Below are 17,636 nucleotides of genomic sequence, written 5' to 3'. Positions count from 1 at the left end.
TTTTGATTCTCAATCAAATCCCTAAGTGGGAGAAATGTCAGCAATTGATGCAAGAGGTAGGGAGATGGTAGGTGAAGCATTAATGAAAGATTGACGAAGAAGGAAAAAAAATAAACGCGGTTTCACACCACGAAGCTCTCCTATAAATAGATGCAACAATTGATTATATCCTTCATCTCTTCATCGATTTCTCTATTGTCTTATAGCATTTGATCAGTGCTTAGTTCTATAATATTTGTGAGGTGTTTGTTCTCCTATATTAAGAGTGTCTGTGTTTTCTTTGGAAACACAATAAGTGGTTGTACAACATAAAATATTATAGTGAAATTCTTTTCGTCTTGCCCGTGATTTTTATTCTAATAATTTTTAAGGATTTTTCACGTAAATCTCGGTGTCCAATTTATTCTTTATTTTCATATTATTATCTCAAGTTACCTCACATAGGACCAACATATCTTCTGTGAAAATTAAATAAGCATTTTAGACTTTAAAATTTTATATAAGTTGCACAATCACCCTCTGCACTAACTGGAAATCTAGAGAGCTTATGAATTTTGATGATATATCATAAACCAATAATCAAAATGACTAGCAGGTAAAACAGTTAGAAAGAAAACTCAATTTGCTACAAGTAATACTTCATACCAGCTAGACTAGTTCAAATATTATCTATACGAATCGGATGCTTCAAAATTCTGTATCTGTGTCGTCTAGCTTGATTTTGCAACTTTCAGTTAGCATATATAACATCTGAACTAGTTTAGCCAGCCATAAATATGACTTGTAGCAAATTAAGTTTTCTTTCTAACCATTTTTCTCGCTGGTCATTTTAATAACTGGTCTATGAGATATCATCAAAATATTTTAACTCACCAGAGTTCCAGTTTGTGCAAAAGGTATTCGTTTAACTTTTATAAAATATTAAGGTCTAATATGCTCATTTAATTTTAACGGGGAAGTGTAAATTTCTTATATTTTACTGGGAGGTTTGATGAAAAAAAACTCTATGCAAAATATATAACTCTATTATGCGTAGTTCGCATTTCCATATGTTTATTTACAATTACATGGCATTATTTGCATATTATAATCTCATACAGTTCATCTATTTCTTTAACTCCAAATTTAAAAAAAAAACACTATTAGTAAAAACCTCAAAAAATGAAGAAAATAAATGCATACTAACATCTCCCAATATTTTTTTTATATAAATTATTAGAATTATTTGTACCAAAATCTTTGTGAAATGTCGAAAATGCATAATCAATCATTATGATAATTAAATATGTGTCTCACCCCTCGACCTTTTCTAAAAATTGCACAATTTACCTTTATTAATTCGATTTTTTAAACACACATCCTTCCTGTAGTTAAAAAAACCAACGTGAAACCTAACATTGAGTTGAAATTTTCCATTATAAGACACCAAGCAATCTTCGAGCAAGATTCCATGGTTTCTTGCTCGAAGATTCTATGATTTCTTGTTCAACCTTATTGTGTGGATCTGAAAAATTTATATTTTGATGGATATATTGTGCAGACGTGGAAAATATTATAAATCAATAAAAATAGTATTTTTATACATTCGATGTACTAGTGTTTGAAATTTGGTTTTTTGCTACAACAAGAGCTCATATTTAAAAAATCACGTTAACAAGAGTAAATCGTTCAATTTTTATATAAAAAAAACCAAGGCCTGTGATGTTTATTTAATTTTCAGAAATGAAATATATATTTTCGATATTTCACATGAAGTTATGATGCAAATGATTTTAATTATTATTATAAACTTAACATGGAGCCAAATCGAAGCCCAAAAAAAAGTTGATACGACATAGGACGCAAAATCAATTCTTTTCATTCTTTATACTTCTCAATGGACCCCTTGATTACCCAATTAATTATAATTTATTGCATGTGAATGAAGCTAAAATTGGAGTAACTTTGGAATCTCGGCTTGTCACCCACAACAACGTAGTGAAGTTAATGCGAAAGACACTGAAAATACCAGCATGCCTACCTCAATCGTTGCCACCCCCAAACTCCACCTCCTCCCGCTCCTACTACACTGTGCGTTCGCCGCCGCCGCCTATTATCGCCGCATTCTGCACCAACCACTTATCCCACAAGAATCCCCCCCGATCCCAACCCTTACTTCCCCCAATTATCCTTTTTCCATGTACCCCAAAGACTCTCCCTTCTTCCCGTCTTATCTCTCATCTCCGCCACCTCCTTCCGCCGCCTCCTACGCTTCATTTCCAGCCAATATTTCCTCACTCTCTGTTCCAAACTTTTCCAAGACAAAAACCGCATCCACTAAGCTCATCGCCGCCGCTGTCGCAGCCGTTGCCGCCGCTGTGTCCATCGTGTTTCTTGCTCTCTTCCTCCGTTTCCGCAAGCGTGATGGAGCCCAAAGATCATCATTCGACCACTCTAAACCCCATAGACCCGATACCACTACGCTCACGAGCAGTCACACGCCAAACCACCACCACATTCCAAAGCTTCAGCGGCCATCACAAACCAGCTCGGAGTTCTTGTATTTAGGAACTATGGTCAGTTCTCAAACTGTAGGAGGTGGTATTTCTTTAAACGGAAGCAACTCGAACCATGTTATAGATTCTAATTCCCGGAAAATTTACTCGCCGGACCTCCGTCCCTTACCGACTTTAATGGCGCAGAATGGTTTCCTGAATAGTTATAATGTTGACATAGCTTCGAGTAAAGATGGCGAAGATGAAGAGTTTTACTCTCCGAAAGGATGGTTAAACGGAAGGGAGACTTTATCAGGCTCTGGTTCATCGTCTGGAAAGGCTTTGGCCGCAATTGAAGTTGAGAATCTTAAGGGGTCTGATTCAATTTCTCCATCTACGTGCACTTCGTCTGTCTCGGGATCTCCATTGCGTTCAATTACGTTGAGTGTTTCACCGGCGAATAGTTTTAGCTCAACAAATTCGATGCCCAAGTCACCGGAATTGATTGAGATTCCTACCGATGTGTTGTTGCATCGGCGAATTCAGTTATTGCCGCCTCAGGATCGAGATTCGTCATTTTCAGAATCAGCCCGAGCATCAGCATCAGCATCACCATCACGTCCGCGTTCTTCATCGTCGGAGACATATTCTGGAAGAAGCGAAGAATCCGTGTCGAGGATTTCGAATGTCTCCGATCAGGATACGAAACCTCCGGTGAAAATTAACAGCTCTGTACCGCAGTGCCCGACTCCTCCTCCACGGCCTCCACCAATTCCTCCACCAACGCACAGTAAAATATGGGAAACTCCCAGAAAACAGACACCGTCTGCAAAACACCCAGCAGTTGAAAATCTTAGGTTGATTTCTCCAATTGAGTTACCTTCAAATGATTCAAAAACTGTGCAGAAGAATGAGAACAAAGAATCTCCAAATAAGAAAAACGAACACTCTAATGAAGCCGTAGATCAAAATGAGGAGACCCCTCCAAAACCAAGATTGAAGACATTGCATTGGGATAAAGTAAGAGCCTGCTCTGATCGAGAAATGGTGTGGGATCATATCCAATCCAGCTCTTTCAAGTATTATTTATAATTCTTTTTATTGCGACACATATATTTTCCTTTCTTTATTTTGGCTCAATTAAGATTTAAGAAGCCACCCTTCTGTTGTTAAATTTCATGTAGATTAAATGAGGAGATGATAGAAACTTTGTTTGTTGTGAATACACCAAAGCCGAATCGAAAAGAAATAACTAGGTGCCAAGTCCTCCCTTCCCCTGGGCAAGACAATGGTAATAGAGTGCTTGATCCCAAGAAGTCGCAGAACATTGCAATTCTGTTCAGGGCACTCAATGTCACCGTAGAAGAAGTTTGCGAAGCTCTTTCTGAAGGTATTAATTCTTTAAGCTTCTCTTACATTTCTGTGTATTTATGATGATAGGGAATGTTCCTTGTTGTAATTCGAATATATATGCACGATGCTGGTTTACGCATTTGTTATCCCTAAAGCATATGATATCATCCATTTGGCCTTTGAACAGGTAATGCGGACAGTCTTAGTTCCGAGCTTCTCGAAACTTTAATGAAGATGGCTCCAACCAAGGAAGAGGAGCGAAAGTTAAAAGAATACCAAGATGATTCTCCAATAAAGCTTGGTGCCGCTGAGAAATTTTTGAAGACAGTTCTTGATATACCTTATGCATTCCGGAGAGTGGAATCGCTGCTTTACGCGTCCAAATTTGATTTGGAGAATGAGTACCTTAAAAGGTCATTTGAAACTTTAGAGGTAATTGTGTAACATATCAAATTTAAGATCACTGCTGGATTTTGGACAACTTAAAGACAAAAAACATGAATTATATATAAGTTGGGGTAGAAGAGATGCTCTATTTTAGAAGCTCCAAAACAAAATTGGAGCATCATATGTGCTGCAGAACAGTCTTGTATTATTGAATCTTCAGAAAGTTGCATTGTCTGGTTAAGTTTGTCTTAAATGCTACACCAATTCATGTTTCGGCCTTGTACCCTTTAGAACCATGTAAATGGTTAAATTTTCTCGAACTCATACTAAAAAATGTTTGATCTTATAGGCAGCTTGTGAAGAATTGAGGAGCAACAAAATGTTCCTCAAGCTTCTCGAAGCAGTATTGAAGACTGGGAACCGCATGAACGTGGGAACAGATCGTGGAGATGCAAATGCCTTCAAACTCGACACACTCCTCAAGCTTGTTGATGTTAAGGGAACTGATGGGAAAACGACACTTTTACATTTTGTCGTCCAGGAGATTATCAAAAGTGAAGGTGCTCATCTCTCTAGTGCAAGCCCTCATGAGAACTCCATGGTTGATGATACCATATATAGGAAGTTTGGCCTCCAAGTTGTTTCGAGGCTAAGTTTGGAGCTCTCAAATGTGAAGAAAGCTGCTGCAATGGACGCAGAAGTACTTGGCAGTGAAGTCTCTAAACTTTCGAAAGGAATTTGGAACATTGTAGAGGTAATCAAATTAAATGAAGCAACATCCCATAAGTTTTCTGTCTCCATGAATAGCTTCATAAAAAGGGCAGAGGAGGAGATTATCAAGATTCAAGCCCGAGAAAGCGTTGCCTTGTCTTTAGTGAAGGAAATAACCGAATACTTCCATGGCAACTCAGCAAAGGAAGAAGCTCATCCGTTAAGAATCTTCATGGTTGTCAGAGACTTCTTGACGATTTTAGATCGGGTCTGCAAAGAAGTAGGTTCCATAAATGAACGAACCACGGTCAGCTCTGGCCACAAATTTCCAGTTCCCGTGAATCCAATGCTTCATCAAGTTTCTGGGGTATATCTCAACTGGCGGCAACACTATTCTAATGAGGAGCCAACTTCCCCTCGCGTCTAATACTTGTATCCTGCCAATCTTTTGTGTATGTACTTACTTTTTAAAATTTAATATGTTTTATTTATAGTATCAATAAATATAAAGAAATTTGGAAAGCAGATAATCTTAAACATATCTTTGAAGCAATAATACATTACTGAAGTGTTGTGTAAGATATGTTGTATTTCTCGTGTTGGATCAATTTTAATTTATATGGGCTTATATGTGAATAATTATGTGTTGTGGGTTGTCTATTAAGTTAAGCCCAAAATAAAGTGATCAACTAAGGTTTCGGGTTATGGGGCTTTAATGTATCTAATGGGTTGTTGGACCTTTAATGTGTAGAGACATAAGTGTAATTTCTATTTTTATGATGGGCTAAAACAGAAATATCAGAAAATATTGATAATATTATTGGAAATTGTTTATTCTAATATATTTCAAAGTCATAATTTTTAAAATGGCCTTTTTTATTACATAATTTACATTATGTCTTATATAATTTCAAAATCCTAAAATACCATTTTCCTATGATCACACATGTTTCATTTTCATGATTCATTTATTTAATTATCTATTATTTCTTTTTAAGAGTTGATTTAACATATATTATGTTTTATTTATTTATAATATATTAATTTTTTAAATACTACTTACTTATATCAATATAAAAAATTAAACCTACAAACCTTCATGATTAAAAAAATTAAACCTACAAATTATCAAAAAATCATGAAAATAATCAAGTCAAATATTAAAAAGAAAATCAAAATCAAAATTAGACCAATCAATTCTAGGCAACTTATTCTAATGATTTGACATAAACAAAATTGGTAACGGAATGAGTTTGTCACAACCCATATACCTACGCACACAATAATATCAATATAAAATCAATTTTTTTTGCGTAAAAATTAAGTGGTAAAAATAATTCATACTTGTTTAGAGAAATAAGATTGATGTGTTTCACGGCCGCCTCTATACACACAGAATTGATGAGATAATAAAATAAAGAGTTTGAGATGAAGAAATTGATGGTGAATATGAATTAAAAGAATGAGGATATCTTTGTAATTTGATATGATAAAAAGATTATTTTGGTAAATTAATTTAAATGAAGACTAAAATTGATTATAGTAATTGTGTGAAGCCTATTTAAGAAAATCTCTCATTATTGGAAATATATATGGTCATGGTCCACAGATCTCGCGTTATCACTTTCACTATTTTCTCTCCCATTAAGAAAATAGTTCTGAAGAGAAAATTAAAAGATTCTCTCAAGGAAAGAGCGCGTAGTATTAAGAAAATAGTTATGAAGAGAAAATTAAAAGATTCTCTCAAGAAAAGAGCGCGTAGATCTGGAAGATCAAGACACGTTCTAAAGAATTCAGAAATATGGCTTCAGGTACGCTTCCGCTTTAGTTTTCAGTCAAATTCTTAATGATTTAGCATGATGGATTCTTCCGTTTATGGGTTTTCCCCAACATCTCGTGCAAAACAGTTTGAGGTATTTTCATGTAAAACAGTTTAAGCTCTATATGTTGGGTGTTGAAGCAACTGAATCAGTGGCTTCAGCTGTCAAACAAATTGCCAATAACACTCTCTTTCTTTTAACCCGAACAGATGAACATGGTTCAGGATTGTCGAGTAAGCTTGGTCAATCCAAGTAGCTTTGCATCCATTCCGAGTCGGCGAGACAATGGAAAAACAACTCTTTGAAAATGACATAAACAAATAGGAAATCTTTGTAGTAATGCGCGTGGTGAATCGCCAATGACGAAGTACAGTTCCTTATCCAAATGATAAACAACACATATGAAAGGAATATAATTTATTCTTTAAATATGTTTTTCATCTCAATAATATTTTATTTATTAAATTATAAAATTTTGTTTTTCTAGACAATAGATATCTATGATAAAAACTCCAAGGTATAATACACTGGATAAGAGATGTATTGATAAATAATCATCTTTATCCTACGTTTGTACTTTTTTATAAAGTCCATGATAATATCATGGGCCTGTGATAAATAATTTTATACAAGAATAAAATATCCCTTTTATGAAATATGATAATTTTAATTTAATGATAAAAATATCACAAATGACTTAATTGCCCTCAATATATAAAAAAAAATCACAAATGATTTTTATAAATCTCTGCTAGTAAGTAAAAATTAAAATCAAATAAATATTTTTATTTATTTTTATATATTATATAATATGATAATCATATAAATGAACTCGAGATAATTATATAAATGATTTTTATAAATCTCAATAAAATTATTAGTATCACTCGATTAAGCTTAAAAATATATATTTGACCTGACTCATAAAATCAAGGGTTCAATTATCATATTATATAATATATAAAATTAGGTAAAAATAAATAAATCTTGCAAACACTCTCGGCGCATGAACAGATAAGAAATATGAACTCAAGCAACAACTTTGAAATTATAAAATTTATTATGATAAGGTTAATTTTGTCATTACAATCTAATATATAAATTTAATCACTCTTATTAAAATCATACCAAACATTAAATATAATATCCTACATCTTATTTAACCTTAATTTATCTTTATGTTATATATCACATGTTTATCCTATCATGTGTATCAAATTATGCTTAAGAGATGATATTATTATTTAAAAGAGTTTATTTTCTAATAAAACTATTGTTTTTATATCTTGTAGAATTATTTTTATGGAATAACTCTAGGGAAATGAAACTTAAAAATAATCAAAGATTGTTCCGTATGTTAAGAGACGGAGAGAGAAACAGACACAAGAAGAAAGCAAACACGAGAATTGAAGATTTACATCGAAGAGATCAAGTCTCAAGCCAAGGCGTACTGCTTGATTTAAACGAGTAAGGTACGATTATCAGTTATTTAAAATTAACTAACCCATAATATCAAATATATGATAATAATGAATCCCACCAGTCAACCTTCATTTCAAATCCAATAAATTACAAATCCAATAAATTATGTGATCGTAGAACATATATACACATATAGTACGTACAACATATATATACATACGTGTTACAACTATGATAATATACAAAACTTGTATTGAGAATATCTAAGTTTGAATCGCAAGAAAGAAAATTGAATTTTTGGGTTGTTCATCAAACATAATTTCTGCTTGTCAAACGCTGTATCCGTAGTTTCGGTTATTTCGTTTGATAAGTGTTTTGGATGTACTTTTTTTATTTGAGTAAAGGTTTGTAGGTTGAAATATCCTGATGTATGTTGTGTCACATGTTACAACACCGTACACAACACTTAACTCTAAAACATAATGTAACTTTATTGCACAGTATTTTTATGTCATACAACCACCCTTCAAGTGGTATCAGGGTGGACACTTGAAGCTACTAAGTAAAACTCTTTTTATTTTTGTTTGAAAATGAAAAGTACTATGGATGTGCAAACACGAGAATCGAAGAGATCAAGTCTCAAGCCAAGGCGTACTGCTTGATTTAAACAAGTAAGGTACGATTATCAGTTATCTAAAATTAAATAACCCAAAATAATATCAAATATATGATAATAATTAATCCCACCAGTCAACCTTTATTTCAAATCCAATAAATTATGTGATCGTAAAACATATATACACATATAGTACGTACAACATATATATACATACGTGTTACAACTATGATAATATACAAAACTTGTATTGAGAATATCTAAGTTTGAATCGCAAGAAAGAAAATTGAATTTTTGGGTTGTTCATCAAACATAATTTCTGCTTGTCAAACGCTGCATCCGTAGTTTCGGTTATTTGGTTTGATAAGTGTTTTGGATATACTTTGTTTATTTGAGTAAAGGTTTGTAGGTTGAAATATCCTTATGTATGTTGTGTCACATGTTACAACACCGTATATAACACTTAACTCTAAAACATAATGTAACTTTATTGCTCAATATTTTTATCTCATAAAACCACCCTTCAAGTGGTATCAGGGTGGACACTTGAAGCTACTAAGTAAAACATTTTTCATTTTTGTTTGAACATGAAAAGTACAATGGATGTGCCGCTTGTCAACACGGCACTACGACCATCAATTCTGGATGGATCCAACTATGCACTTTGGAAAGTTAGGATGATGGTTGTTGGAAACTTAATTTCGGTAGTTTGACAAATTGAGCGTAAAATATTGAACAAACTGATCAAGAAGACTGAAACGAAATGATCTAAATTACGCAAACTATTGGTTGCCTAACTGAAGATTAGTGCGCAAAAAATCAAAGACAACTGAACTAAGCTAACTGAAGATTGTGATGCGAATTAATGCAGCAGTATGTAAAATTGCATGTCCCCATATAGAAACAAGGAGTTTTGTTTTCATAATCATTGGTATACCAATCAGTTGTAGATGTTTAATCAATGATTCAGCTTATCCATTTTGTGTATGTACATGAGCAACATGATGCTCAACAGCGATTCCCATTGATATACAATAATCATTGAAAGTTTGGGAAGTAAATTCACCAGCATTATCAAGTCTAATTTTTTTGATTGTATGATCGAGAAATTGATTCCGCAAATTATTTGAGCAAGTAATCTTGCAAATGCCACATTCCGAATTGATAATAAACATACATGTTACCATCTGCTGGAGGCATCGATCAATACCATAAAATATCTAAATGGTCCACATGGTGGATGAATTGCCCCACAAATATCACCCTGAATACGTTCGAGAAATATAGGTCATTCATTTTGGATTTTAGCTGGTGATGGTCTTATAATAAGTTTTCCAAGAGAACATGCTTTGCATTGAAACTTATTGTTTTGAAAGATCTTCAGGTCTTTCAGCGGATGACCATGTGTATTTTCTATAATTCTTTGCATCATTGTTGAACCAAGATGTCCTAATCGATCATGCCAATTGATCAGTATTGAAGAATTATCAACTACCATGTTTGATTCAATTGTGCTTATATATGTATAATGCAATCCAGTAGGGAGCATTGGTAGTTTTTCAACTACATATTTCTTTCCTGAATTATATGTGGTAAGACACATATATTTCTCATTTCTTTCATTTATTATCTGAGTATCATATCCATGGAAATATATGTCATTAAAACTCAACAAATTTCTTTTCGATTGTGATGAATACAAAGCATCATTTATCAGAAATTTTGTACCATTAAGTAATAAAAAATGTGTTTTACCACAACATTTTATCAAGTCTACAGGAGCTGATATTGTATTCACCATTGTTTTTGTTGGTTTTAGTTCCAAGAAATATCTTTTATCTCGAAAAATAGTGTGCGTTGTACCACTATCAGGTATGCAAACTTCCATGGGATTAGTTCTTTGTTTAGCTTTGTTAATAGCAGTTTTCATACTTGAACTTCAAAAAAATATGCAATGAAAAAAATTACTGACAATACATATGTAATTTATTGAAAAATATAATGCATAACATAATTATACAATAAAACATTATCATATGAGTACATGAAAAATAAATTATTTTACATTTCATTCCACCAATACATTGTTCATTTTCAGAGAAATCGTTAAGAAAATCTGTAGCATCAATATTTTTCATTATATTCCACCAGCATATTGATCATTTTCAGATAAATCGTTCAGAAAATCTGCAGCATCAAAATGAGTTGAATCACTCATACGGCCACTGTGTTCAGTGAAGTTGGTCTCTTTTTATTTCCCCTTTATCGATTCTTTATAGAGCTTGCAAAGTTGTTCGGGGGCTCGACAAATACGAGACCAATGTCCAAGAGTGCCACATCTAAAACAAGAACTTTCAAATCGTTTTGAGTGATTTTCATTAACACTCATATTCTCATGATGCCTTTTCAGTGGGTGGTTCGTGACGCCCTTTTGAGATGAGTTATAGAAGTAACTATCTCTATTGTTTTCAAAACCACGGCCGCGACCACGACCACAACCACTTCCACGTCCACATCCACGACCACGACCACGACCACGACCTCAACCAAAACCTTGTCTCTGAATTTGATTTTGGTTTTCAGGTTTAAATTCTTTTTACTTACAACATTTACTTCTGGAAATGCTGTTGATCCAGTGGGTCAGAACTGATGATTTCTCATTAGCAGCTCGTTGTTATTTTCCGCAACAAAAAGACAGGCAATAAGTTCAGAATATCTCGCAAATCCACGCACTCTATATTGTTGCTGTATAGTTATATTTGATGCGTGAAATGTTTTTTTCAAGCTTTTCTGATTCCGTAACCTCATGTCCATAAAATTTTAATTGCGAGGTTATTCGATACATCGCCGAATTTTAATAACTTAATTTCTTAAAATTTTGGAATCTCAACATATTCCAATCATCACGGACGGTCGAAAGTATAGCTTCCCTTATATGTTCAAATCTTTCTTTTAATCCTTTCCACAGAGCCATATGATCTTTTTCGATAAGATGTTCACATTTTAAACCTTCATCAAGATGTCGACGCAAAAATATTATAGTTTTTGCTTTTTTTTTTTGTGATGAAGAGATATCATTTTTTTAATGGGCTCGCTTAGACCCAATGACTCAAGATGCATTTCTACACCGAGAGTTCATGGCATATAATTTTTTCCTGTAATGTCGAGCGCAACAAATTCAAGCTTTGTCAAGTTTGACATGGTGGTACTATAAAAATAACAATGCATTTTATTAGTTAATTTATGAATTTATTAAAATGACAATACAAAGTAACGGATAAATTATAATTACAAGCATGCTTAAAAATAAAGAAAAAATGCGTGGCGGATATTCTCCGATAAATACAAGACTAGTGAGTATAATAACAATAATAGTTATACAAAATAACCTTGAAAGAGCCATCTTCTTCTTCTTCGAAAATTTTGATGAAGAAAATTTATAGGGGAAGAAGAGTAAGTTTGGAGTGATTGAATGTGTTTGTGAAGTCATATTTATAGGGTAAAAACTAGCTGTTTATGACCGTTGCAAAATCTTAAAAAAATAAATGTATGTATATGTAAATTTTATGGTAATAATATGATGTATATAATGTTAATCATTTTTTAATAAATATGTAANACAATAAATAAACAGTAACACAATAAAATCATTATATAAGCAGTATAATAATATAATCACATCACGTTATTATAATGAGGTGTCATAAAATCTTTTTATATTATAACATGATATTATATATTAAATATATACACAATATAAATAAATAAACAGTAAAGTAAATACTCTTACTTTTGAATATTGTTACCTTTTTCTTGTGTTTTGGAGCTCGGAAAAATATGGAGAACCGAACCTTCGAGTATCGTGCTGATAACGTGTTAAAAGAAAAAATTTACGATAAAAAGTAAAAATCTCAAAACTCTCAAAATATATCAAACTACACTTTATAAAATTTTCTCTGTACTCAATTATGTTTTCTTCAAACATTGAGAGACTTATTTATAGAATTTTTTGTAAATAATCCAAAAATAAATACATCATTACATACATCATCACACATTAATTTTAAATATTTACAACTCTTATTTTCAATATTCAACTTTCTTATTTTCAACATTCAAATATTACAAATTATATTTTTCAACAAATTATACATGGCAATTTACTTTAAATTTATTGGAAAAATCACTCAAATTGCACCTTGATCCCCACCCCCTTATTTCCTATATTATTTATTTTAATTACAACAGTTCAAATTATTAGCAAATCAAGGTGGATACTGCAACTCAAATTGGTCAAAAACTACCTGTTAAAGTATTATTACACGGTATCCTATCAACTCACGAATGACAGAAAGTTTCCTAAACCGTCTAAAGTCAACCAGCTTTTTTTGAATCTAAGAGCTAAAAGTCGAAAAAACAAATGAACATTACATGAGCATTTAAAGATATGTACGATGACTGAAAGCGACAAGATCATTCTGTCGGGAGATAGTAAAGATGATCGTTGACAAGAATTTTCGACCATTTGAGATTCACAGCTATAGATATGCCTATTCAAAAGTGAAAAAACGTGTCGAGACATCGTATTCTCGCACCCAAGACACAGCGGAACTTAAAAAATTTTTGCTTGGGCAACGTGTGTTTAAAATCATTCATATGAAGTTTTAGAATCATACGATTACGTTTAGAACGCTGGACTCCAAACTGTTCCGGTTTTTACGCGGAGATAGCCCTTCTTGCAAATCCCTACGAACGGCTTGTTCCTTTGATCGCTTAATAGGGTCCAAGATTGAAGACTTTGTTCCTCGATTGGATTGCACTAGAAATCACAAGCGATTTGTGCGTTGAGACTGTAGCCTCCGAATTTTCAAAACCCGAAATCGGTGCAGCGTCGAAAGGACACGGCGATGGAAGAAACAAGTGGCTGAAAATAGCCTTTACTTTTCCTCAAGGTGGCCGAGAATTCCACGATTCTAAATCATGGATTCGTGCGTTAATTGATTATTAATCAATCATTAACCAATAATTATTGATTCTTAATCAACAATTAAGCAAATCTAATTTGCTTTTGGCCAAAAATTTCTTCCAAATTTCATGAGATGACCATGAGTTTTCTTTGCAATTGAGGAAGGAATTTCGTGAATTTTAATGGAAAAAATCTCTATTGAATTATGACCTCCTATGATATATATTTATAGAGTGAGACTCCTAATTTATTCAAGAGTCTCTCTCCTACAAGGACTCTACTAATTTCATTATATTTAATTCACATAATACTAATATAATGCATTAATCAACTTTTGATAATACATGATATATTAATACCATATATACACATATTTTAAATCGCCATATAAAATATATATATAACTATAAATTAAATAAATATTATTTAATTTATATAATTAACTCATTGGTTAATTAAATTCTAGACTCCTCTAAAACATATAAGGTAATTTGTAGATGTTAGTAGTCACTATTACTAGTACAATAATTTAATCGGTATATTCTCAATTCACTAAATAAATGATTTCGTACTCATTATAACTTCGATCGACGATCCGAGAGCGCCGATGTGTAAAGGATACAAATCTTGTTCATATAATGAAAAATGAAATTTTCGAAGTTCAAAATTTTCATTTACCATATTAGGCAGCTGCTAGTTTTAGTGAACTCCTTCACAAAACAGGCATTTCTACTCTCATTCTTTAATTAGCAATCATGCTAACTTTCATTTCTTCCATCCTACGAAATCAGCTCATAAACTCTTTTATAAGATTCCAGTTTGATCTCCATCAAACTATAGTCGTCAAATTCCAACTCTTTGAAATTTGATTATCTCAACAAGAACACATAATCCGATATTTGTGTGACACTCAATGGTTCAGAGATACAGCTAGTCGTGAGTTCATATCTTTATTTGGTTCATAATAACATTTATTCTTATTCAGGCTTACCCTAGTTAGCCACATTCTTTTCATCGACACCTCGATCAAGAATGTCAGAACTCATTTCTTATTGCACCCATCGGATCATGGTAAGAGCGTCTAGCAGAATTGCTCCATGATCCCCTAGGTATCACTGATAGTGCCTGCAAGAACCTTTAATCATGGTTAGCATACAGTACGGTCCCTTCAGCACAAATATCACGATCGAATCTACAACCATTGGTATATCGAGAGGTGCATATGAATTCGATAGCGATGCGATTTATCTTTGATTACTAACAATGTCATGGTATGTGCAACTAGGAAAACACCTTTCCCTAAAGCACATTTCTTGCTCTGGCCAGAGACTCCTTGCACTATTAACTCATCAGATCACATAGGATATCTTCATCCGTAGGCGAAGGGTGAATCCCCGACTATAATGCATTTGCTCCTACGTATTTCGAAACTACACCCAACCTTGTTGCCTGATGACCCTCAATGAAGTCGGTAAAAGGATTAAAGTGCATGCTAGTACGTATAGCATCTACATTGTCCCGGGTCAAAGGACTACATGTTTTACAACAGAAACTACGGACTATTCTACTCGATAAGTGAGAAACACTTGGATAGTCCGAGGGAGCGTTGTTCAGTGCATCATCATATGATCACTCATATGTATGAATGGACATCTCCATGTCATTACCAATGAAACATGGTGTTTACCTCACATATGCTAGTCTCAAGCTCAAGCAATCTTTATCCTTGTTTTAGGCAGCTGATTCGACTAGGAACCTGTATAAAATATACGGTACACTTCCTAATGAGGTCCATGATCTTACGTTGCGATGCAGACCTAATGGTACCTATTGTATATTCAAGGACTTTATCTATGCAGCTTACATGAGTATAAAGATAAAGTATAATGTCATAATCGAATGAAATCGTAAAATATTATTAAAATAAAGATTGTTTTACATTAGAATCAATAAAAGCTCGAGCCACAAGTTGATTTGTTGGGCACCTACTCTAACACAACGATCAATTGAACTTCGCACATTTCCAATCTACATATAAAAGATATTCGAGGAGCACTCTCAAACTATTATATCAAGTTGTTCAATTTGACACACGCATAATAGATCTTCCAAGAATCATCTTGTGCTACTTTAGCAATTCAAACCGTCAAAGCTAATCGTTGGATTGAGTTATTGTTTCTTCTGAACCGAGGGTTCCTAAATAGATAAAAGTTGTTGTGTGATCACTAAGAGTTTGGTTTTAGGCAATGATAAGTCCTAATTGAGGTGTATTGTTATTGGCGTATCGTTTTTTTCGCACCAAAGACGCAGCAGAAGTTTTTTTTTAAAAAAATTGTTTTGACGTTCAAAACGTTTTTGGAGGTCGTATGATTTAAATAAACATTCATAAGGTTTTTAGTTTAATTTTTCTTTGCATAATTAAGGCTGACTTCAATTATCCCCGTGTTTAGGCCATAATAGCTCTTCTTGTAAATCCCTAAAAACTTTCTCCTACCTCATTAATCATATCCACGATTAGATACAATGTTTCTCGTATGGATTTCTACGTGTAGATTGTAGTAGAAATCTACACGAAATTTGAGTCGAGATTCGAACAAAAATCCAGCAGTGGTGTGGCGATGTCAGGGTAACGACGCGACAGTTATGTGAAGGAAGGAGTTCAGTCGAGTTTCTGTCGAGGACAGAGGGAGCCCCATTTTTCTTTTCCAAAAGTGGGGGATAGAGATAAAATCTTGACTTGATTTTCTTGATGTACTTTTGTATATATTTGTGTTATGTATATTATCAGCTCCTTGGTAAGATATATATAAATACAATATTTCAATCCTTTAAGATTCTAACCTTATCATAATTCTATATTTTCATTATTTAAAATTATCANATAAATTTATTATTTAATTAGTATATATTATAAATTTACTAAATAAATAATTGTGAAATCATTACAATTCCGATCGACGATCAGACAACGTCGAGTTATTCGGGGTACAAATCTATTAATATAATTAAAAATAAAAATTTTGAAGGACAAAACTTTTTCACCGACCCATTTTTTGTAGCTGTAACTTTTGTGAACTCTTTCAATAATACATGCATTTTCACTATTTTCATTAATTAATAGTTAAGCTAAATTCCACAACTATCAATAATGGAATCTATTTATGAATTTTTTTTAAAGTAATCTGTTTGATCTCCATCAAACCACAGTCGTCAAATTCAACTTGTTGAATTCACTACAACAAAAATGGCTTTCCGCAGCACATCATCAACAGCGTGCATTAAAAGCACGCTGCGAATAGTACTTTTAACGGCGTGCTTCAATATGTGCGCTGTTAATATTGTTGGACTTGACATAAATAACGGCGTGCAGTAAATGCACGCTGCGGATATTACTTTCTGCAGCGTGCATTTATGTGTGCTGTAAATATTATATACTTTCCGCAACATGCTTTTAATGCGCACCGTTAATGTATATGTTATTAACGGCGCGCATTAAAAGCACGCTGCGGAAAGTAAAATTATATACTATCCGCAGCGTGCAATAATGTGTGTTGTTAATACTCTATGCATTCACGGCGTGCATTAAAAGCGCGCTGTTGAAAATGGGTGAATTTTTAAATTAGCGACGGTTGTTAAACCGTCGCTAATTTAACTTTGCGACGGTCTTTATAACCGTCGCTATATTTAGAGACGGTCGGTTTTAAAATTACCGTCGCTAAAAGTGACAGTTTTTATTAAACCGTCGCTAATAGTCGTAAATCAGAGACGGTTATATTTAAACCGTCGCTAATAGCGACCGTTTAATGAAAAACTGTCGTTAATAGTCACAAATTGTCTATAAATATCCGATTTCCATTTTCTCATATCACTTCACAACACTTAAAACT

At 33.2% G+C, this 17,636-nt stretch overlaps 1 protein-coding gene across 1 annotated transcript; it reads left to right on the top strand.

The window, feature by feature from the left end:
• The first annotated feature begins 1,951 nt into the window (after nucleotides 1–1,951).
• Nucleotides 1,952–5,507, top strand: LOC140991774 (formin-like protein 1). The gene is made up of 4 exons (XM_073461933.1): nucleotides 1,952–3,553; nucleotides 3,659–3,864; nucleotides 4,015–4,259; nucleotides 4,564–5,507. Exons 1-4 carry the CDS (start codon nucleotides 2,013–2,015, stop codon nucleotides 5,350–5,352), a joined length of 2,781 nt encoding a protein of 926 aa, XP_073318034.1. The 5' UTR covers nucleotides 1,952–2,012; the 3' UTR covers nucleotides 5,353–5,507.
• Nucleotides 5,508–17,636: the final 12,129 nt, after the last annotated feature.

The sequence above is a fragment of the Primulina huaijiensis genome, chromosome 13, assembly GCF_012295235.1.
Source record: "Primulina huaijiensis isolate GDHJ02 chromosome 13, ASM1229523v2, whole genome shotgun sequence".
In the NCBI taxonomy this organism is placed as follows: Eukaryota; Viridiplantae; Streptophyta; class Magnoliopsida; order Lamiales; family Gesneriaceae; genus Primulina; species Primulina huaijiensis.
The sequence above is the reverse complement of the archived record's forward strand: the minus strand, read 5'-3'. Positions and strand labels throughout refer to the sequence as shown.